The sequence below is a fragment of the Symphalangus syndactylus genome, chromosome 11 (genome assembly GCF_028878055.3).
Source record: "Symphalangus syndactylus isolate Jambi chromosome 11, NHGRI_mSymSyn1-v2.1_pri, whole genome shotgun sequence".
NCBI lineage: Eukaryota > Metazoa > Chordata > Mammalia > Primates > Hylobatidae > Symphalangus > Symphalangus syndactylus.
In genome coordinates, this window is record NC_072433.2 from 52,567,806 (window position 1) to 52,589,914 (window position 22,109).

The 22,109-nt window shown below is 49.1% G+C and overlaps 1 protein-coding gene and 1 pseudogene across 1 annotated transcript; one reads left to right on the top strand and one right to left on the bottom strand.

Moving 5' to 3' along the window:
- Positions 1 to 5,628: 5,628 nt before the first annotated feature.
- On the top strand, positions 5,629 to 7,738 carry LOC129492791 (proline-rich protein 23D1-like; annotated as a pseudogene).
- A 6,083-nt stretch (positions 7,739 to 13,821) lies between these two features.
- LOC129493326 (protein FAM90A5-like) lies at positions 13,822 to 18,980 on the bottom strand. Its single transcript, XM_055299358.2, has 3 exons — positions 18,800 to 18,980; positions 17,192 to 17,313; positions 13,822 to 14,822 (listed from the first exon to the last, which is right to left on the bottom strand). The coding sequence occupies exons 1-3, from the start codon at positions 18,978 to 18,980 to the stop codon at positions 13,866 to 13,868; spliced, it is 1,260 nt and encodes a 419-aa protein (XP_055155333.2). The 3' UTR covers positions 13,822 to 13,865.
- Between the last annotated feature and the right edge of the window lie 3,129 nt (positions 18,981 to 22,109).

Below are 22,109 nucleotides of genomic sequence, written 5' to 3' on the forward strand. Positions count from 1 at the left end.
TTTGTAGAATCTGCAAGTGGACATTTGGAGCGCTTAGAGGTCTATTGTGGAAAAAGAAATATCTTCACATAAAAACTAGACAGAAGCATACAGAGAAACTTCTTTGTGGTGTGTGCATTCGTCTCATGGAGTTGGACCTTTCTTTTGATTCAGCAGTTTTGAAACAGTCTTTGTTTAGAATTTGCAAGTGGACATTTGCGGGCTTTGAGGCCTATTGTGGTAAAGAAAATATCTTCACATAAAAACTATACACAAGCATACATAGAAACTTCTTTGTGTTGTGTGCATTCATCTCACAGAGTTGAATCTTTCTTTTGATACAGCAGTTTTGAAATACTCTTTTTGTAGAATCTGCAAGTGGACATTTGGTACACTTTGAGGCCTATTGTTGAAAACGAAATATCTTCACATAAAAACTAGACAGAAGCATACAGAGAAAGTTCTTTGTTGTTTGTGCGTTCAGCTCACTCAATTGAACCTTTCTTTTGATTGAGCAGTTTAGAAACCCTATTTTTGTAGAATCTACAAGTCGACATTTGGAGCACTTTGAAGCCAGTAGTGGAAAACCTAATATCTCACATAAAAATAAGACAGAGGCATTCTGAGACACTTCTTTGGGATGTGTGCATTCATCTCACAGAGTTGAAACTTTCTTTTGATTGAGTAGTTTTGAAATACGCTTTTTTTAGAATCTGCAAGTAGACATTTGGAGAGCTTCATGGTCTATTGTGGAAAAGGAAATATCTTCACATAGAAACTAGACAGAAGAATTCTGAGAAACTTCTTTGTGGTGTGTACATTCATCTCACAGAGTTGAAACTTTCTTTAGGTTGAGCTGTTTTGAAACACTCTTTTTGTAGAATCTGCAAGTGGACATTTGTAGCACTTTGAGGCCTATTGTGGAAAAGGAAAAAAACTTCACATAAAAGCTATAGAGAAGCATAGAGAGAGTGTGTTTTCTCCTAATTTTTAGATTTGTTTCTCACCTTTTTTTTGGGAGGAATTGAGCTGTGGACTACAGCTTTTGTGGAGTGGGTTAAAGTGTGCCTCTTGTGGGAAGGACTTCAAAATGTGTCACCACTGTGTCACGCCTGCCCACTTATATATCTCAATTTTTCTCTCCAGAGGTCTAAGTGCCTCCTCAAGTTTTTTAAGAGAAAAATACTTGAAAATATGGAAACAATGCAACCTGTTGCCGAAAAAGGTAATATGTTGTACAAGATCTAGTTTTATTTATGCTACTCTAACTCTTAGAATTCCTTCTGCACTCTTCGGCATGTGGGCAGAAATTCCACCCCTTTCTTCGAGTCCCTGCCTTCTTCAAGAGTTTTTTTATTTTTGCCACACAGCCCGTGTCCCCTAATTCTAACTTCCAACAAAAATATTTGTCTCCATCCATCCTTGGAGTTGTCAGATCAAGGATGTTCATGCCAGGTTTCTCAATGAGCCATTACACAGATATAGCAGGGAAATGGGAGTAATATCAAAGACACCTTGTATAAACCATTGGATGACCCCAGCCCTTGTCTCTGCCCATGAACAGCTCCCAGGGCAGAGAGTCAGGCAGCCCTGCTCTTGTATCCCTCAGCAAACTCTTGAGATTTTGTTCCTAGAGCCTCCCACAGTGGGAATAGGAAAATTCGTCTCATGACATCCCACTTTTCATTCAAATGAGTAATTGCGTTATGACACAGAGAAGGACACAGCATTGCTCCCCTTACTATAGCCTAGCAGATAAAGCACCAGCAAACTAAAACACCCAAACTTCTCAGTCACCATGCAAGCCCTTTTATATCAGATGCAATGGACTTTTCCACAAGCAAAACGGATGTTCTGACCAGTGGGCATCCTCTTCTTTGACTCTAGGGCTTGGATATATTGTGCATCAACAAATCTCAGTACTGAATATAAACAAAAAGGAGAAGTGGTCCCAGGAAATATACTGAGATGACTTTGAGCTTTTACCAAACTGCACAACCCCCAATCACAGAACTTACTGAAGCCAATTAAATTGGCTAATTCCTGGGTGTAAGTGAAACATCATAATGTTTAAAAATCTGTCCAACTGTTTTTACGTTAAAGCCAGGTTTTATGTCAATTCCCGTGTGAGGATGAGGAGACATCAATTCAAGCCCATGACAATCTGCAAGGAGAGTCAGAGGCGGTGTCCAGGCAAGACTCACATTATTTATATTTTAACCTATTTAATTAAATATGTAATGTTCTCCAAACTTTAGATGTCATTTGCTGTAATCCTGACCCACTAAGATGTAATATTTGTGCTGTAATATTGTATTGTATTTGACAAATGCATAGTGGCAGATCTCTGGCATTAAAACATCACACAGAATGCTTCTCTTATTCGAGCTCCTCTTTCCTCCATATACAGGGAATCAACAGACTATCTTATATGGACTTTGGACTTTGATTCTTTATTTCCATCCTCTTTCATAAAAGAAAAAGAAAAAAAGAAAGAAAAAGAAAAAAGATACTGTGCTCCATTTGCATTTGATCTTCCAAAAGGAAGGTACCGATAAAACCGGAATGTCACTCCGGGGACTGTTGTGGGGTTGGGGGAGGGTGGAGGGACAGCATTAGGAGATATACCTAATGCTAAATGACGAGTTAATGGGTGCAGGAAATCAACATGGCACATGGATACATATGTAACAAACCTGCACATTGTGCACATGTACCCTAAAACCTAAAGTATAATAAAAAAATTAATTAATTAATTAAAAAAAAAAACGGAATTTCAGCGATTCAGACGCAGGTCAACCGCTAAACAGTGAAGGCCAAGAGTCCAGCGCTGCAAGCCCATAGCCAGCAGAGGGCAATGGAACTAGCTTTCTGGTCGTGCGGGGCGCATGCGCATGCTGCTTGCTGAAGCAGGGCCAGATCTCCAGGGAAGAAGGGAACTTCCCTTCCTCAGGCCAGGGAGGAGGAGGCGCAGGTCTGGCTTTGGGGCAAATCGGGCTGCATCCATCTTAAGGAAAACGCTCCTGTTCACAGCCCTACCTGCTAAGGAGTGAGATTCCATGCGCGTCTCCCGGATATTTTTTTGAAACAGCACTAAAGACTTCATTTTCTGGGCTGTTCCTACGTGTTTTCTTCTGCACGGTCTGTTGGGACATATTAGCAAGAATTATTTTACAAATATATGTATTCCTTAGGGATTTTCATTGATAACCATAGCAGGCTGTAATGTGTCTTCCTCGCAACCTCTGTCAGGATTGATTATGAGGAGAAACACAAGAAGAATTGTGAGGAAGATCTACAGAATATGGGGACCCTGCAGAGGAGGGAGTATGTGGCCCGAGCACGGCGGCGCAGTGTCGCGCAGCTCGCGAGAAAGGAGCCCCTGCAGGCAAACCCGGCACTCTGCATCCCTGCATTTTCACATTGTGAGGGACTCATCTTTCCTACAGTGTCAAAGTCACTGATAAATAGTGAGACAATGAAAGGGAGGGGCACTAATGCATCCTTAAATTGTTGCTATTAAAACGGCAAGAGCCACGTCTTTGATTTTACCATAACACTGCAGATTTAAAAGTGATTTTCATTACACATGCAACGGGAAAGCTACACTTTTGTGAAAAATAGTTTCCACTCCAATGAAAACATATTGCTTAAATATTTCTTCAAAAATAAGTTATTATTCTGTGTTACAGGATATATCCTGAGACTTTTATGCTGCAAATTTATTAATTTATCTATTAAAACATTTTGTTCATAATCAAAGCTATTATAAAGTTAGAATATTTATTTGGCGAGTCCCTCATATTTTTATTCTTGTACTGGTTTGCAGTCCATAGGTTTTCAGCTAGACGTGACACACAGAAACTCACAATGAGGGGCCTTTCTCTTTCTTGACTGTAAAATATACATACTCCAGAATCATCAATAGAGGCTATTTCTTCAATATCTCAACCTGAACCCCTCAGCCAGAAAGAATGTAGGCAATTAATCCAATGTTATAACTGCATCTGATATTCAGCCCATTACCTGCTGTTCTCCTCAGAAATTATCCAAGCCCCCAAAGCAGAGAGTTCTCTGGATAAAGGCACTAATGTTCCCCTTGGAGGCTTTTAAGACATTGGCAAAATTAAAGGAATCTTCCAGTTTTCCTTTTATTCATCTACATGATTTATCTAACTGGAGAGGAAAGCTTCAATGCGAAAGGCATTTGCTAATTAGATTCAATTTTTTTTTTTAACATTTAAGGGAAACAGGGTCTATACTTCACCTAATAAAACTGACGGAATTATCAGCTAAATGCAAAGAGAATCCACAAACAAATTTATACAAGTTCTAGAGAGAGAATGAAGCCCTGAGCTCAGGGGCCTGTTAGAGATGGCACGCTCAGTAATGGTGCACACTCACAGATTTTCCTTCCAGTTCAATTCTGGTGATTACTGGATTACTGTTTTCCCCCAATACCATCTATTATTCTTTATGTTGCCAAATAATTTTTAATCTTAAAATGACTAATTCTGGGTTCAGGCATATGGTGTCTGGCCACCTGCAAGAAGTTTAGGTGACTTTGCCAATAAAAATAATGGATTTGTAATTAATAAGTACTGTTGAAAGCAAAACTTGCATTATAATTCTGAATTTAGTCCACAGGGGATACAGGCAAGAAATAAATTAACAGACAGATTAATACACAATGATATATTAGAAATTAAGTAAAGGTTCTTTTTGTATTTTTCCCAGCTTGTCTTATAATATTCGCTTCTTATGTTTGGATAACTTTCCCCAGGAGATTCATTTTAAAACTTAATTCACTTAAAATACGTATTTTTTTATTTAAAAATACTGTCAGCCCTCCACATCCATAGGTTCCACCTTCATGGATTCAACTAATCTTAAATAGAAAATATTCGCAAAACATTTGCACAAGTTTCTTCAAAGAAACCTTAAATTTTCCATGCATCACATTCTTTTTGAGTTCATATAAATGACGTGACGTCTGGGCATTGCATTAGGTATTGTAAGTAATCTAGAGATCATTTAAATTATATAAATTAATGTGAATATGTTATATCCAAATTCTACACCATTTTATACAAGGGACTTGAGTATATACAAATTGTGGCATCTTTAAAGTTTTCTAGACTCAATCTTCTATGTTTGCTAAGAAACGACGTACACATGAACTTTACAGAAAATAACTGTCCTACCAAATTACTGAACAGACTACAATAGAAAGTAAATATCTATCGCTAGTTTAGAGTACTGTTATTTTATATCACAATTATATGGTGAATAAGAGTAGAGATCTTAACTTTGATTGAACTAGGCTAATTCTGACAGGGTCACACTCATATTGATTGAGTTTTGATAAAACCACTCCCATGCTGGCCCCTCATGTTGTTTAATCTGCACCGCCAGCCAATCGCATTCATCCATTTTGACAAATCCCATGGCTCCACCTCTTATAAGACCCTTGGAGGATTTCCCCAAGGGCCCACTCTACCAAAGCACCATTTGGCCGGTCCCAGGCCAGGGCACACTCTTCCATGCTCTGGCTGTGCCGTGCTAGGGGCTGATAATTTTTCTCCAGGTAAAGTAAAATATCAAGGCATAAACTATATAGATTTACAGAAAATAGGCCAAAGATTGAGATTTTTTTGACACAAGCAAGTCCAGAGAACGTTTACTATGTATGGTTACCGGCGCCCAAGAAGCCCCAGGGATTCCCAGACAGAACCACAGAATGACAATGAAGGAGAGACCAGGTATGTCGGAGTATGTGGCTACTTTGGGTTGCCAGGAGGTTGACATGTGACTGTGTGTGACTCTGTGTGTGTGTGTGTGTGAATGTATGCTAAAGGGCCAAACTAGGGAAGAGAAGACACCCTGGCCTGCCATGACATTGAATGTTATAAATTTAGAACACATTGGGGAGACATGAGACCCACAGTGGAGGCCACAGGATGGAGCCAGAATAGGGGGTTTCTGGAACCTGTCAGGGGGCTCATCTCATGTTTCTTCCCATCGTTAATCTCTGTCCTCTGGGTAAATAGAAGTTGCCTCTTGTGTGGAGACAGGTAAACTGTGGGCATGTTCTAAATTTTTTCCTTGTGCTCACTAGAAAATGGAACATTTCGTGTCATTTATCACTCCATTCACACTGTAACTGCACAGACACAGGGGTTAGATACCTGGAAAATCAGCGTCTTCTCCTAAAGTCCTCGGGCCAAATTAGATGTCCCTCCTTCTCATGTGGATGAGCTCCTGAAAAAGCAAACTGTTTCCTGTGATCACCATCTCTTATCACCCACATGCACCAATAGGAAAAGTCTCAAGAAAAGGAGAGGGTGGGAGATGAGTGTTAGGACTTTCTGGATGCAGGTAGGATTTGGAGCTGAACACAAGTGCATGTGATTTGGGGCCACAGCAACAATGTGTGCAGGGTGACTAATGAAGTTTGGGGCTTGTGAGAATTGGAATTTGTGTCACTATGTGGAAGATTGATGGGTCCCTTTCTGTCCTGCAGTTTGGCTACCACACAAATGAATCCACCCAAACGTCGCCAAGTGGAGCAGGGTCCCAGTACAGGTAAGGCACTTTCCCCAATGTTTCTTAAGAGTCCCATGCCTGGAAGTCAATGTCATGTCTCGTGATACCATAAATGGAGAGAGTGCTTTCTGCAGGATGAGTGGAAAGTCATGCTTGAGTGTTGGGGGCTGGTGTCCTGAGGCTGGCCAGTGCTGGGTGGTGGATTTCTGAAGGTCACATTCTGAAATGCAAGAGACTCTGGCTGGAAGAGAGCCTTAACCTCCCTCACTGTGGTCTCTCTGCAGGTGCAAAAATACCCTCAATTTCAGGAGCTCCACACCTGAATTCATGCCAGTCCCTGGAACCTCCCCAGGTAAGTTTCTGTGTCCTGGCATAGCAAAGATTGGACAGTGCTGCACAATCTTCAGGCTCAAGGGACATCCAGCAGATGTATGTTTAGGTGGGTTGGAATGACAACCAATTCTGGGAGGGAGTTTGTATTTTAAAGTTGTAAAGGATGAAGCTCCTAGCATCTCCCTCCCCATGAGCATCATTTGAAGCCTTTTTGGAGGGCAGAATACTGAGGACTGTCTTTCCACAGGAGCAGCAGGATTCTGGCACTGAGGAGCTCATCATTGTCCTGGAACAAGGGACAGAAGTGAGGCTTAGCCTGGAAGAGGGCATCCTCATCCTGGCCCCAGAGAGAGCGCTGCAGCTGACCCTGGAGAACACAGTCCTTGTGATTGTCCCTGGGCATGTCCCGAGGTCACAAGATGGCCTCCAGTCCCCTGTGTAGATCCAGTACATCGTGCCTTCCGTTGATGACTTCAGCTTAGAGTTCCATGCTCAAGATGGAGACATCTCAGACATGAGAAGAGAAAATGTGGCTTTTTCACCTGCAGAAGAAAGGGAGGCAGCACCCCTGTATCATCAGCCCTTGATGATACCCCCAGCAAACCACATGGCTGGGATCAGCCCCTCTTTCCTAGTAACCCCATTGTGCATTCCACGCTGTCTCTCAGCCTTCCCCCAACGCTACCCTCTACCACCCACACCTAGTCCCGTGGGACGCCCTAGACAAGCTGACTGAAGTTTCATCCTTCATGGTATGGAGCTCTTGTGCACCTCCTCCCTCAGACCTATGCCCCCTTCACCAAGTCCTTGTCCCCAGGTCTATCACAGGGTTCACCATAGGCCTCCCAGCAGGGCACGGAGATGTTTCTTTAGGAAGTGATTTAACCCAAGAGTGACCCCCTGCATTGATAGGTCAGAGATTGTCCAAGTCCTTAGTCAGTGCATTCTCTGAAATGTGGAGAGAAAGTAATTCCAAGGACCGCTTGCTTCCCCTTTGCTGTTTCCCATCATCACCCACTGTCTTCAACAGCGGAGGGTCCCAGATGCTGCAGGGAGGGGGAGAACCGCAGGGAGTTCAAATAAAACATTCACATTTCACTTCACACACACTGTCCCTTAGACTTTCTCTTCCTATTTAACCAGATACATCCAACCACACTCAATCGAATCCCTGACTGCTCCATGTGAGAGTTCTGCTTCCAGCATGACGTGGCCTGAAAATTCATCTCAAGATAGTTGCTCACTCCCGGGGCTAACACCGCCCCTTGAATGCTGATGTCCTTTTAGTCATTGGTCTGATGCCACAATAAATAATTCCTAAGGCTGGTGCTCTATTTCTGCCCTGAGACTCTCCCCTTTTTCTCCAAGATGTGCCCCATCCGTTGTCTTAATCCAGGTTCCCTACACTCCCCAGGCCATTGCTTTTGAATAAATCTTGACGTAATTGAATGAAGTAGTGGTGACTGCTGTGCTTGCTTCCAACTGAGACACTCTTCTGCTCTCACTCATCACGTTTCCATTCACATTTGCTTTTGTTTAGTTTTGCTTTCCATTGTTTGGGTTTATTATTCATGTACTTATGAAATAACTGCCACATTTCTGACAGTTTTCTTGGCAAATTTGGGGCTTTTCCTGTGCTCCTCCTTCCAAGTCCTCGGTGGGGTCACTGTTTGCACCTCTGGGCCCTGGGATTGGTCTGGCTTGGCAAATGATTGAACAGAGCTTGGCTCTGTGTGTTGGGATGGGCACCTGCGCTTGCTCACAGCTGCTCCCCGGCTCTCCCAGTCGTGCCTGGGTGTCCCTGTGTCTCTGGAGTGTCTAGGAAGTCCAGCAGTCCTCTTGAGGGCCCAGCACCTGTTTGTTGGCCTGCATGTCCCAGCCTGTACATCTATGGCCAGCTAGAGCTACCACTACCTTTTCCTGGTCAACCTGGGAGCCCAGGCCTGAGTCCGGGAGGCAGGGGAGATGCGGGGATAATGTCCTGGCCTCCCGGAGCCCAACTCCAGTAGGCGGGGAGTGCTCATGACCCTGCAGGGAGTGCAAGGTGTTTGCCCTTGACTTGCCTGAGCCTCTAAAACCTCACATGTCCCGTGGAGGTGGGTGCAGCTTCCTCCTACTCTGGCCTTGCAGGCCTGGGAAGGGCGTCCTTGGTCCCTTGAACCCTCACAGCATTTTCTCTTCTACTGAGGTTTCAGAAACTGCCTTTCCCCTCTGGGAAAGAGGACAGGCACCCTTGCAGGTTTGATTCTCCTCAGGGTTTTGGACCTCGGCTGAGGTGGGAACTGCCTTTATCCACATGAAAGGCCCAGCCAGGGCAACCTCACCAGCCTGGGCCTCCGGGTAGTTTCTGAGTCTGGTCGCTGGAGAGGCCACTTCTCTGAGGCCAAAGACAGCAGCCTCTGGGAAGGCCATTCTCCTCTGTGTCCTCAGGGTGTCAGGACCCACCTGTGTCCAGGATGTCCCCACTGGGACTAGATTGTCCTTGGTGCAGCCCTCCAAGAGCTGCCCAGAGGCAGATGTGGTGCACTGGGCCTAAGGAAGCAGTGGTAGCGGGGGCCAGGGAGGACCCAGACTCTAGGGCAAGGGAGTGTCTAACCTGGGTACAGCTGGACCCCATTCAGGGAGTGGCACTCCAGGGTTCTGTTGCAGGTGGAGCTGGGGCCAACTCAGGATCAAGTCCCTCTCCTTCCACCTCCAGGACTCACCCAGGGGCAGGTGGGAGCTCCAGGTTCTCCTCCTCCTCCATGTGTTTTCTCTTGCTTTATTTCTGTGAGTCAAGAAATTGGGGCTGTCCTTCATATCAGTGAATTTCGACACTAATCATCATGACTTGTTGTGGAAAAGAGTCATATTCTGCAAAATATTTGAAGATATTTATTCTGAGCCAAATATGATTGACTATGTCGTGTGACACAGCCCTCAGGAGGTCCTGAGAACATGTGTCCAAGGTGATCAGGGTGCAGCTTGGTTTTATACATTTTAGGGAGACATGAGTTCAACTAAGTGCACTTAAGAAATACATTGATTTGATCCAGAAAGGTGGGACAACTTGAAGGAGGGGGACTTCCAGCTTATAGGTAGATTTAAAAATTATCTGGTTGATAATTGGAGGAGTTTATCTAAGACCAGGGATCTATTGAAAGGAAATGTTTAGGTTAAGAAAGAGAGTTGGGGAGGCCAAGTTTTATTGTGCACAGGAGACCTTCAGATAGTAGACTTGAGAGGCAGTAGGTTGTAAAATGTTTCTTATTGGATTTAAAAGGGAGCCTGGCACTTTGTTGATTATCTCCTGTGTCTGGAAAGAAAGAAAGAAAGAAGAAAAAAATTGGGGAGCCTTAACCTCCCTCACTGTGGTCTCACCACAGATGCAGAAACACCCTTACTTCAAAGAGTTCCTCACATGAATTCATTCCAGGCTTGGAACCACCCCAGGTAACTTCCTATGTTCTTGGATAGCAAAGATTGGCCTGTGTTGCACAATCTCCAGGCCACGAGACACATCCAGTGGTGGTGCGTTCAGCAGGGACAGCATGACTGCCGCTTCTGTGAGGGAATTTATATTTTAAAGTTGTAGAGGGTGAAGCTGCTCCATCTCCCTCCCCAGGAGCATCGTTTTCAGCCTTTTTTGAAGGCAGTGGACTGAGGGCTGTCTTTCCACAGCAGCAGCAGAATTCCAGCACAGAGGTGTTCATCATCGTGGTCCTGGAACAAGGGACAGAACTCACACTGAACCTGGAAGAGTATGTCCTCATCCTGTCCCCACAAACAGCCCTGTGCTGACCCTGGATAACAGGGTACTTGTGATTGTGCCTGAGCATGTCCTGAGGTCACTTGATGGCCTGCAGTTCCCTGTGCAGATAGATTACATCTAGCCCTCTGTTGATGACTTCACCTTGGAGTTCCATGTTCAAGACAGAGACATCTCAGGCATGAAAGAGACAATGTGCCTAGCTCACCTGCAGAAGAGGGGGAGGCAACACCCCTATATCAACAGCCCTTGATGAGATCCCAAGAAAACCATGTTGCTTGGCTCAGCCCTTCTCTTTCAATAATCCTATTGTGCATTTCATACTTTCTCCTGTGTGCCCTACCCTCTACCAACCACACCTAATCCAGTGGGATTTCCTAGACCAGCCAATCTGAGCTTCAGCCTGTACAATACAGAGCCCTTGCCCAACTCCTCCCTCAGACCTATGCACCCTCCACCAAGTCCAGCACTCAGATCTGTCAAAGGGTTCACCATAGTTCTCCTAACAGAGCACGAAGATTACTTTTCAAGAAGGGATGTAGCCAAGATCCACCACTTACATTGATAGATCAGAGATTGGCCAAGTCCTTAGTCAGTGCATGCCCTAAAGTGTGGAGGGAGAGTAATTCCAGGAACCTCTAGCTTCCCCTTTGCTGTCTCCCATCATGATCCATTGTGCTCACTAGCAGAGGAGCCCAGATGCTGAAGGGAGAGGAAGAACTGCAAGGTGTTTAACTAAAGTGCTCCCATTTCACTTAGCACACAATGTCCCTTAGAATTTCTATTGCATATTCAACCACTTAAATCCAACCACACTCAATCGAATCCCTTACTCATCAACGTGAGGGTTCTGCTTTCAGCATGCTTTCAGTAGCCTGAAAATTCACCCGAAGACCTCTGCTCACTCCCAGTGCTAACACAGCCACTTGACTGCTGGTGTCCATGTAGTCATTGGTCTGATGTCTGGATAATAATTCCTAAGGTTGATACTCTATGTATACCCTGAGACTTTCACCATTTTCTCCATGCTGTGAGCCAGTCCTTGTCTTTGCTCAGGTTCCCCACACTCCCCAGGCCAATACTTTTCAATAAATATTGAAATTATAGAATGAAATAGTGGAGACTGCTGTGACTGCTTCCAAGGGAAACACACTTCTGCTCCGGCTTATCGAGTTTACATTCCCACTTGCCTTTCCAAAGTTTTGTTTTCAAATTTTTTGTTTTGTATTTCATATACCTACAGAATAAATGTCATGATTTTGGCAGCATGTTTTTTGAAAATTCAGGGCAATAACTTTGACGAGGACAGACTAGTTTCTGTCTCCTTTATATAGAAAAAAAGGCAATCAAACTGGTGATATCAAACTTGTTGGATAAAATAGTAACAAGCCATGTCAGGTGTGTAGACTGAGATGCTACTGTGACTAGAACCACAAAGGAAAGGCTCCTGCACAAGGTATCTTGTGAGGAGAGACCTAAATGTAAATTTAAAAAATAGTTACAGTAGTGTATCCCTGCAGATACATCTAAAAAATAATGACAACCACATAACACAAGTGAGCGTCTATGTTCCTTGGAAGGGAAGAGACAGGGAGGAGTCGGAATGCTGAACCTGCAAACACTGGGGCATTTTCTCATGTGGCCCAAGTGACCCCATGGTCTTCTTGAGCTTTGGAACCAGTCGCGTCCCCCTTGACACTGCACCCGACTCCCAGTTTCTCAATCTTGCTGGCCCTCCGGCGACCTCCCGTTGGATGAATTGCACCCGCCCAAACTCGATTCCCCTTTGATTTGCGCTTCATTAATTATTCATAATTCAGGTTGGACCCCCTGCTTGCGACCCCCTGTGGCCGTTCTCCGAGCTTTCCGGTCACATCCTTTCCTTCCACGCTCTTTGGTTCATTGTGGTCATGCTCCTTCTGCTGTCAGAGGAGCAGAGAGTTGATCTTATTGATTCTGGATACCGATACTTTCTAGGTGATCTGGATAATCAAGATAACGACCCTCGACAGCGGCCGAAAGGGAGCAGCCATCTGGTGTGTCTCAGAGAATCCCGCTCAGTTCCCAGGGCTCCTAGATGGGGAATCTTGGTCAGAGTTATTCCCAGGTCAGAGAATGGAGGTAGCCCGTGCACGATGGGATATCCCTGCCTAGATCTTTCACTGAGTCTCTACCTCAGCTGCTCTTAGGATCAGGGGGAGAACCACAGGAAAGGCCCGGTGTCAGACATCCGGAAAGACCACGGGATGAATATTTTACCTCTGAAGTACATCCCAAATCTGGGAGTTAACTTCAGCTTTGCTGGGGTCTATGTGGGGAGTGAAACTGTGCCTGGCTTATACGCACATCCGGAAGCCACTTCCTGGTGGCCGTCCCATTTGGAACCACACACTTGGCGTCGGCGGTTGAGCCAAATAGGGACTCGCGGTGCGAGCAACGCTCCCCACGTGTTAGCGTGCGTGAGATTCGGTTGGCGGAATTTTACTAGGTGCGTGCCGGTAGAGTGGGGCTGAGGTTTTCTTGCTCCCGTGGATGTGTAAGAAGTCAGAGGTCCTGCCCCGCCCAGCGGTCCCCTCAGTCAACTCTGTTTCGGGGACATAACGATTTGGATTGCTAACAAGTCGGGAAATTCTCAAGCCCTTGGAAAATCAGTTCAACACAGACACGGAATGAGAGTCAAAAGACAACATGTCATGTTTTTGAGAATTTTATTCACTTCAAAACAAATTAAACACACATATTTACAAAGGCATTCCAGAGCCCAGTTTTCGAGGCTGAGGAAGGACTCCGAGAGCGCTTTGCGCAGCACGCTTCCCAGCTTCCCAAACACTGCTCTCTGGGCGGGGCACAGCGGAAGGGCTTCACCTCTCAGGGTTCCCGAACTTTTCCCTTATTCAGTCATCTAGAGAGCAAATACACAGTCATTCCCCAGTTTCCTACTGACGTCCCAGCGGAAGTCTGACCCCTGCGCGTCGCCCAGTTTCTTAGGCAACGAATCACTGGCACGGAAGCTTTTCCTGGCGCGTTTCCGGGGAGCCAGGCGAACTACAATGTCCCTCACCAGAATTCAATGAGGCAGAGTCCCCGCATCTGCTCCCTGCCTGACCTGAGCTCCCACATCCGCAGAAGCGCCACAGCCACAGCCGGGGAGCTTCGGAGTCACCGCACAGAGTTCGCTCGCCTCTCTGCGCTCCTCGGTCCTACAGTCCCCTCCCAGTCACGGGAGCTGGAGGCCAAGGAGCCCCTGCCACCTGCAGTCTCACTCCAGGTCAGAATCGCTGTCCTCTGAGGAGGAGGAAACCTGAAGGTCCTCATAGAGGACACTCGTGGGGAAACGAACACAGGGACCCTCAGACTTCTCTGAGACATGAGGGCTCTGAGCGAGGAAGGCTCCCGGCTTCTCAGGAGAGTGAAATGAGGGAGCTGTCAGGAGGCTGGAGCTCCACCATCCGTTTTCCAGTCTCCGGAAGAGCACTCTGAGAGGCCGGGTCCCATCATGGCTGGCCGCTGGGTGATGGGACATGGTGCAGGCCTGGGCAGTAGGCAGGCAAGGTCTGCTGTGCGGAGGCTGCCGGTCGATGCTGGGCACCTGGGCGGGTGTCCTCCTGCCCATCTGGGGCGACGTACTTGGTCCAAGGTCGGTTACGGCTGGCGCAGGTTGGAGAGACTCCGGGGCCCCCAGCTCACCTCCCTGGATGGCGTTTTCGGGGATCTGGAAGGGACCCAGTCTCGGTATCTTGGGGAAGTTCAGGCAAGCCTGAATCGGAGCCTGGACAGGCCTCTTGGCTCCTGGCCTGAAGCTGAGATTGGAGCCTAGGCCCAAGCTGTGCGTGGCGGCTGGTGGGCAGGGCTGTGAGGTCAGCGCGGGACATTTGTCTTGTGCCTGGGGGCTGGTGACCTGGAGCAGGCCGTGGGTTTTGGAGGCACCCTGGGGAACTTCTCGGCAGCCACCCTCAGGGCTGCTGTCTGTCGGCTTCCCCACGAGGAGAGGCCCCGGACCCCGGTGCCTGACTGCAGGCTGAGGGATGTCGGCCGCAGCCCCTGTCTGTCGTTCCTTTGGTCCAAGACCTGAGGAGGAGCTCAGACTGGCGTTTCTGAGGGGAGATAGTGAAGCCGAGACGGAGCCCCTGTCAGACATTTTGGTAGCTGAGCAATCAGTGAGGACAGGGTCCACGCGTGGCCTCTTACTGGTTGTGTGGAGCGGCACTGGCCTGCTTGCAACCTGAAAGACAGGAAACCACACACGTTACAAGTTCCTCTGCATGGAGCCGACACGAAAATCAGCCACATCCAAAGACGAGGGGCACGCGCCATGAAATTCTCAATACAGAATCGACAGGCGGTCCTTGGAAGTAGGGACAGACCCTCCACCTGAGTGCTGATCAGGACAAGACTCATGAAAGATGTGCTCTCGAGCTATGTGTAGCTGATCCGAGCACACCATTGTTCGAAAGAACAATGTCTTGGGCATTAACTGGATCAAAGCGCCTCCACTCAGCCAAACTACAGCTCCCCAGGGTCCCTCCAGGTCCCCCTTCAATCCGTCATGCTCCCCTCAAAACAACGGCCTCTCCTGGGAGCCCCTGCCCAACCTGTCCAAGGGCCGGGCCCTGGTTCCTCCAGCCCCCCTCACACTGCAGGTATCGTAGCATCCTCAGGATCGGGAACACACACTCAGCTGGTGGGACCAGAGGTGGCCTTTGCCCAGTGTTGCCCCTCTCTCAAGACAGGGGTTTGCAAATCAGTGGAGCCCCTGAAGCCCCCTTCCAAACAAATGCTCAAGGCACCTGGTTTGTAAAACCCACAGGCAGAACTACTCCAGGTGAAGCAAGGAAGGGTCTGAGTGCAGCGCCCCCCCACCCCCACCCCCCAACAGGCTGACAGCCACAGGGCACGCAGCACAGCCAGAGCATCTGAGAACCACAGTCTGGGGGCCCTGCCTGACTTCTTTACTGCCTTACTTTCGCTTCCTTCCTTCCTTCATTTTTAAAAAATGTTTTAACTTTTATTTTATTTTTTTGAGACAAGGTTTCACTCCTCTTCCCCAGGCTGGACTGCAATGGCATGATCTCGGCTCACTGCAACCTCTGCCTGCTGGGCAAGAAATTCTCCTGCCGCAGCCTCCCAAGTAGCTGAGACCCCAGGTGAATGCCCCCACACACAGCTAACTTTTTTGTATTTTTTTCTGTAGAGACGGGGTTTCACCATCTTGCCCAGGCTGGTGTCAAACTCCTGAGTTACAGTGATCCACCTACCTCGGCCTTCCAAAGTGCTAGGATTACAGGTGTGAGCCACTGAGCCCCTTCATTTATTTTATTCTTGAGACAGGGTCTCACTCTGTCACTCAGACTAGACTGCAGTGGCGTGATCATAGCTCACTGCTGCCTTGACCTCCCAGTCTCAAACAATCCTCCCACCTCAGCCTCCTGAGTATCTGGGACTACAGGTGTACAGCTAATTTTTTTTGTTTGTTTTTTTAGAGGCGGGGGTCTCACTTATGTTGCCCAGGCTGGTCTCGAACTCCTGGGCTCAAGTGATCCTCCTGCCTCAGCCTCCCAAAGTGTTGGGGTAACAGGCATGAGACATCACACCTGGCCTTTAAACGCTTTATAAGAAAGCCCCAGTCAACCCAGCTATACCAGAACTTGGGCACCAAGGTTCCCCTCACTGGCTCACCACACCACTCAGCAACCCGTCTCCACACACTTTTCTCCAGTTCAATGGTGGACAGGCTGATGTCTGACCTCCAGGGCCTGCCTGCACGCCCCAGCCAATCAGTCATCACATAGGCAAGGCCCTGTATCACCCTCAACTTGGAAGAGGAGGCTCAAACTGTTTTACAAAGACCCTCCTATGAAATCTCCCTGAAATCCAAGACCATGGGAAGGGCACTTATGAAAAAGCTTCTGGCCGGTGCTGGCAAGGAAGTTAGGCAGGGGGGCTTGGCTGGGCGAGTCTAACTCTCTCAATGGCCTTCCCCGCCAAGCCCTACACACAGATACGAGCAAACTGTGCTAGCGACCTACACACACAATCCCACACATGGGATTCCCGGGCCCATCCATAAGCCCTTTTCTGCTCCATGTGTCCGAAGCCTTCCCTGGACACTCACTTCGACTGTGGTGGGGCCGGGTGCAGTGGCTTACGCCTGTAATCCCGGCACTTTGGGAGGCCGAGGTGAGCGGATCACTTGAGGCTAGGAGTTCAAGACTATCCTGGCCAACATAGTGGAACCTAGCCTCTACTAAAAATACTAAAATTAGCTGGGTGTGGTTGCACACGCCTGTATTCCCAACTACTCAGGAGGCTTAGGCATTAGAATCCATTGAACCCAGGAGGCGGAGTTTGCAGTGAGCCCAGATCACACCACTGCATTCCAGCCTGGGTGACAGAGTGTAACTCTGTCTTAATAAAAAAGCCTGTGGTGAATTTGAGGGTCTCTGTCCATTGCTCTGGGCTCCCATCTGAGCCCCAACTCTCCCCTGCGGGTTTGCAATTTCAAGCAAGCTCTGTCCGTGCTGCAGCTGCCAGAAGACACCCTTTCCTGGGACTTAAGGAGGGGTTTCCTCCTGTCCTAGAGGATACCTCCTTGGACTCCAGTGGAGCAGCCTGACAAAGCTGAGGCATCTTCCATATGGAGTGATGGTCACACAGTACCCACGGGTTCCTGGGGACTGAATGTTCAGCTTGGGGGCCCTTAGCAGTATCTACGGAGAAAAGCATAGTTCCAGTCCGTATAGCAGTTTCCAGGCTGCCAAGCTGGGGAAGGCTGGCCAGAGAGCCAGAGGCTGCCAATCAAGCCCCAAAAGCTGCAGTCAGCCATCCCTTCCAGAATGCCAAGAGTCCTGACAAATCTTTCTCCTTGGGCCTCTCGAAGTGACCCCCGGTCCCTCTGTCCCATGAGACCAATCCTGTCCCAGGCTCAGGCACATTTACAACTACCAGGATAGCAGCTGCGCTCCACCTCCCAAGCCCAAAGCTAAGATCCCTTCACCCTGCCCCTCAGCCAGCCTCTGAGAAGGCAGGTGAGCCTGCCAAGTCCTCCCCCGAGAACTCCTGGCAGCAGGGCTCCTGTCCTCCCTCACCCCTCCTGAAACAGAAAGCTGATGGCTGCTGTCATTCCACTTGAAGAGCCTTCACAGCAGTCCCAGATCCAGAGAGAAGAGGAAGAGTGTACGCACGGGCACACACACACAGTTAAAGGCAGCTAGCTGTGGGAGCTGGGACAGTCGGAAGCACCGGGTCTCATTGGTAATCTCCTCTCTGTCCCCAGGGCAGTGGAGATGGCAGCAGGGATGGGAGAGAGCCTTATACTTTCTCCTTGCTCTCTCCAGTGCTGGGCTGAGAGAGGCACACAGCCGCCTCTGTCCACTGGCAGGCTGTGGCCAGCACAAAGAGCTAGCCCCTTCCTCATCTCTCCCCTGGCTTTGTTCCCCAAGATGCAAGGTCAGGCGACATACAGGGACAGAGGAAACACCCCAACCCTACCGCCAAAACAAGCCCAGGACTCTGGGCCATGCCTCCTCAGTGGGCAGCCCGGCCTGGCTCCCTCTGCTGGTGACCACGCCCACATAAGCATGCCTCACAGATGTCTCTGGGAGAAGCCCGTTGCTCTCCCACAAATCCCTGGCTTCCGTGTCCCAACCCCCACTGCAGGAGAGTTGAGTCCAGAGCAGAGCTGACAGGCTTCCATGGGAAGGGGTGAAAGGAGGAAGGGCTTTCATCAAAGAGGTAACATCAAAACCAGGCAACTTGTGAAGCTGTCAGGGGCTGGGAAATCTGGAAAAAGGTGTCTAAAAATGAACACCTGGGCTCCGCGGGGTGGCTCACACCTGTAATCCCAGCACTTCGGGAGGCTGAGGTGGGTGGATCACAAGGTCAAGAGATCGAGACCATCCTGGCCAACGTGGTGAAACCCAGTCTCCACTAAAAAAAATACAAAAAAATTAGCTGAGCGTGGTGGCACACTCCTGTAGTCCCAGCTACTCAGGAGGGTGAGGCAGGAGAATCACTTGAACCTGGGAGGTGGAGGTTGCAGTGAGCCAAGATCGCGCCACTGAACTCCAGCCTGGTGACAGAGCAAGACTCAGTCTCAGAAAACAACAAAAACAAAAAACAAACAAAGGAAAACCCTGAAGCCAGGAAAAGGCTCTGGTGGCTGAGTCGCTCGCCACCACACCACAGGACACATGCCCTGTTCAAAGGCCTGGAACCCAAGAAGTCTCCTCCAGGGAGCTGTCTCTCCAGATGGGCCCTTGAGGTCGAGGATGGCACAGACGGGACGGGAGACGCCTTCCTGGAGTGAAATGGGGAGGGCTCCCCAGAGGTGGCATGCTAAGCAGGCCTCGGGCACTGATACCTTCCTTCCTGCCATCACCGCCAGTGACATACCCCCGACCTCTAGTCCAACTGCAGCCGGCCAAGCACATCCTGCTCAGCACCCATTCCTGCCACCACCCTCCAGCTCATCAAGGAAACTCCCTCTATCCTCCCCGCGCCCTGCCCTCCCCGCATGACAGCCCTCCCCTTTCCAGGTCTGCTCACTCCCAATGCTTCAATCTTGTCCTTGACCACCAAGGCCACAGCTGGTGACCCAGGGCCTCATGGATTCACTCCTCAGCCTTGACCGAAGAATCCAGGAGCTGTCTGAGCTTCCATTTCCATCCCCACCGCCCTGTCCCTTTTCCCAACGTGCTCTGGTGAACAAAGTTGCAAGGATCCTCCAAGTGTGCCAAGCTCCCACTCTCACAGACTCTCCTGTCCTGTTCCCTGCCCCAGCCACACTGACCACACCCTCTGCCCAGCCCTTGCTGCCACAGGCTCTCCATGGCCTACCTGGCCCCACAGAGGCAGGGAGCACAGGGCAGCCTCCCTGGTCAAATACCACCAGCAGGCTGATGTCCCCAAACATATCCACCAGGCCAGTCCTTTCTGAACTCCAGACCACACATACCATTGCCCACTCCACACGCCTAACTTGGATGTCTCTCAGGCAGCTCCCCTGACATAACCCAATAACCTGGCTTCCCCCCAAAACCAGGGCCTCCCTCAGTTCCCCACACATCAGTGAAAAGCATCACTACATGCTTGCCCACATGCCCAGGCGAGACAGAAGCAGAGCCCGCTGTGACTCCCTCACTGCCTGTCCCCACAACAGCCAATCCACCCGAAGTCCGTGAGTTCTATTCCAAAAGTGCCTGTAAATCTCCATCCTTGTCTGCATCTCTACAGCCGCTGGGCCTGCCCAAGCCACCGCCACTCACACAGGGATTCACGACAGCCTCCTAAGCACCTCTACCTCACCCCAGTTCTGTGGTCCAGCCCCTTCCTGCCTGCGAATGGGACAGCCCACCTTGTAAACACATGGCTCCAACTCTCTTATTTTCCTGGTTGGAACACTGCAGTGATTTCTTGCTGCATTTAGACCAAAGCTCTGCCTCGAATGTTCTTACCTCCTCTCTCCAAAGGCTCCTGTAGGACTCTGCCTTGAGGTGATCTCCCCGAGAGGTTGTCCCTGACCAATCTGTTCAAGTCGGTTCCCTGACTTTTCTCACCCTCTCCTTCTCTAACACATGTCCCATTTTTGTCTAACATTGATTACCTGTCTTCACCACCTCACTGTAAATGCCTGTTTCATGCACCAAAGTTTCATTCACATTGTGCCCATTATAGCACCGGCACACAGAAAATAAACAGGTTAAATGAATGAATCAACAGTCATTTCCAAGCCCAAATGGGTCATTTCCCTGGTTTCCAGGTTTACAAAACATTTAGAGGAGGAGGGATGTTTAAAAGGGCAAGTTTTAAAAAAATCTCTGTAGACACACAGACCTCTGTCAGACAGCCTGGTGGCTGGCTCCCCTTCCTCCAGGAAGGTTGTGCTGCCAGCATGGCCAGTGACCAGGTTAGGAAGTAAAGGAGAAGGGCCTGCCATTGCTGCCGCAGCTCTGGGCTCAGGGAGCAGGTGCATAGCAGAGGCAGGGCCAAGGGCAACTCGTGATTACCTGGTGCCTGCCCAGCCACAGGGAGCCTCAGGTCCTTGCTTTGCAGGCCTCTAGCAGTGGGAGAGAAAAGTGGACTGTCCTTCCATCTGAGCCAGGAGTGTGGGATTAGCACTAAGGATGTCTTTGGTCAAACGCAGAGCCAAACCATCCAGACCAGGTTCATGAAGGAGCTCTCCATGCTCTTGGGACATGCTCTGGCTCCCACAAGGTCTTGGGCATCTGAAAGAGATGCCAACAACCTCTGCCCATCTTCCTGGCTCCACAGGTACCAATTCCATGAGGGCCCCAGAGTGCTGCTCTCCCCAAGAGGTGATTTACCTCTTCCTCCCACTCTGGGCAGTCCTACTCAGCTCCACCCAAGGGACCTGGCTGTCCCTAACACACACACTCCAGGCCTGTGCCTCACCTTCATGTAGGTGTCCAAGGCAGAATGGACATGGCGGGCAGCCGCCCAGTGGACAGCATGGTGGTATAGGGGAAGGTGGCTGTCACCACGCGGCTGGATGCCTGGAAGGAGAACACCTAGAAGTCAAATTCCTGGTAGATGTGGATGAGCTCGGGGGAGGGAGATTCCTCACCTTCACTCAGGAGGCTGCCCACGACACAAGGGCACTAGTCAAGAGGAACTGGGGAAAGGAAAGCATGTGCATGAGAGCTGATCAAAGGAAGGAGGCCCTAAGACCTCCTACCTCCTGGGTCTGTCCAGATTAGGCCTGAAAGAACCATCAACTCTGACAAGCCATGCAGACCCGGATACCAGGACACAGCTGGCCATTTTCCTACTGGAACCCATCTATGCCCCCGCCCGTGGCATCCTACTGCAGGACTCTCAGCCATTCCTTCATTTATTCCTTCCACAAACATGCCACACCCTCTGGAGAACCAGGGATTCTAGTGAGGGATTAAACTCGTTCTTTGCCCTCCAGGAGGCCAAGAGTAGGAAGGACAGAGAGGACCTCTGAACCATCACCCTCCACGTGTCCACTGACAGCACCACTGAGGAGGCGCTTCCACCTCCCATTGAGACCCTCTGTCAGCCCCACTCCCCATGGCTACCAGCAGGACTGTAGCATGGCTGATCCTGCAGCCTGGGCCCAGCACATCCCTATTAGCTCATGTTCCTCCTATCTCCTGAAGAAGAGCAGGCTTCACGGGCAAAGAAATTATGGCAGGAAAGGGAGCAAAACGGAGGAGTAGGAATAAAGAGCTCAGAACCCTGCAAGGTGCTGCCTGAGGAAAGCAGGAATGTATGTGTGCACATTTACACACGTGCTTGCAGGGTCACGACCTGGCAAGTGGCTGTGGAGGGGCTGCAGGAGGCACCTGTCAGGACATGGGATCGGGATCGCTGACCTCAAGGCTGCTGATGAATTTCTGTGAAGAGATCATCCTCCCATCCCCCAGGGAGGTCAGCGACCATCCCCAGAGCCTCTAGACTTCTCCAAACCACAACCCACCAGGGAACGACCCATTTCCTAAGTCCCTTCCTGGCTAAAAGT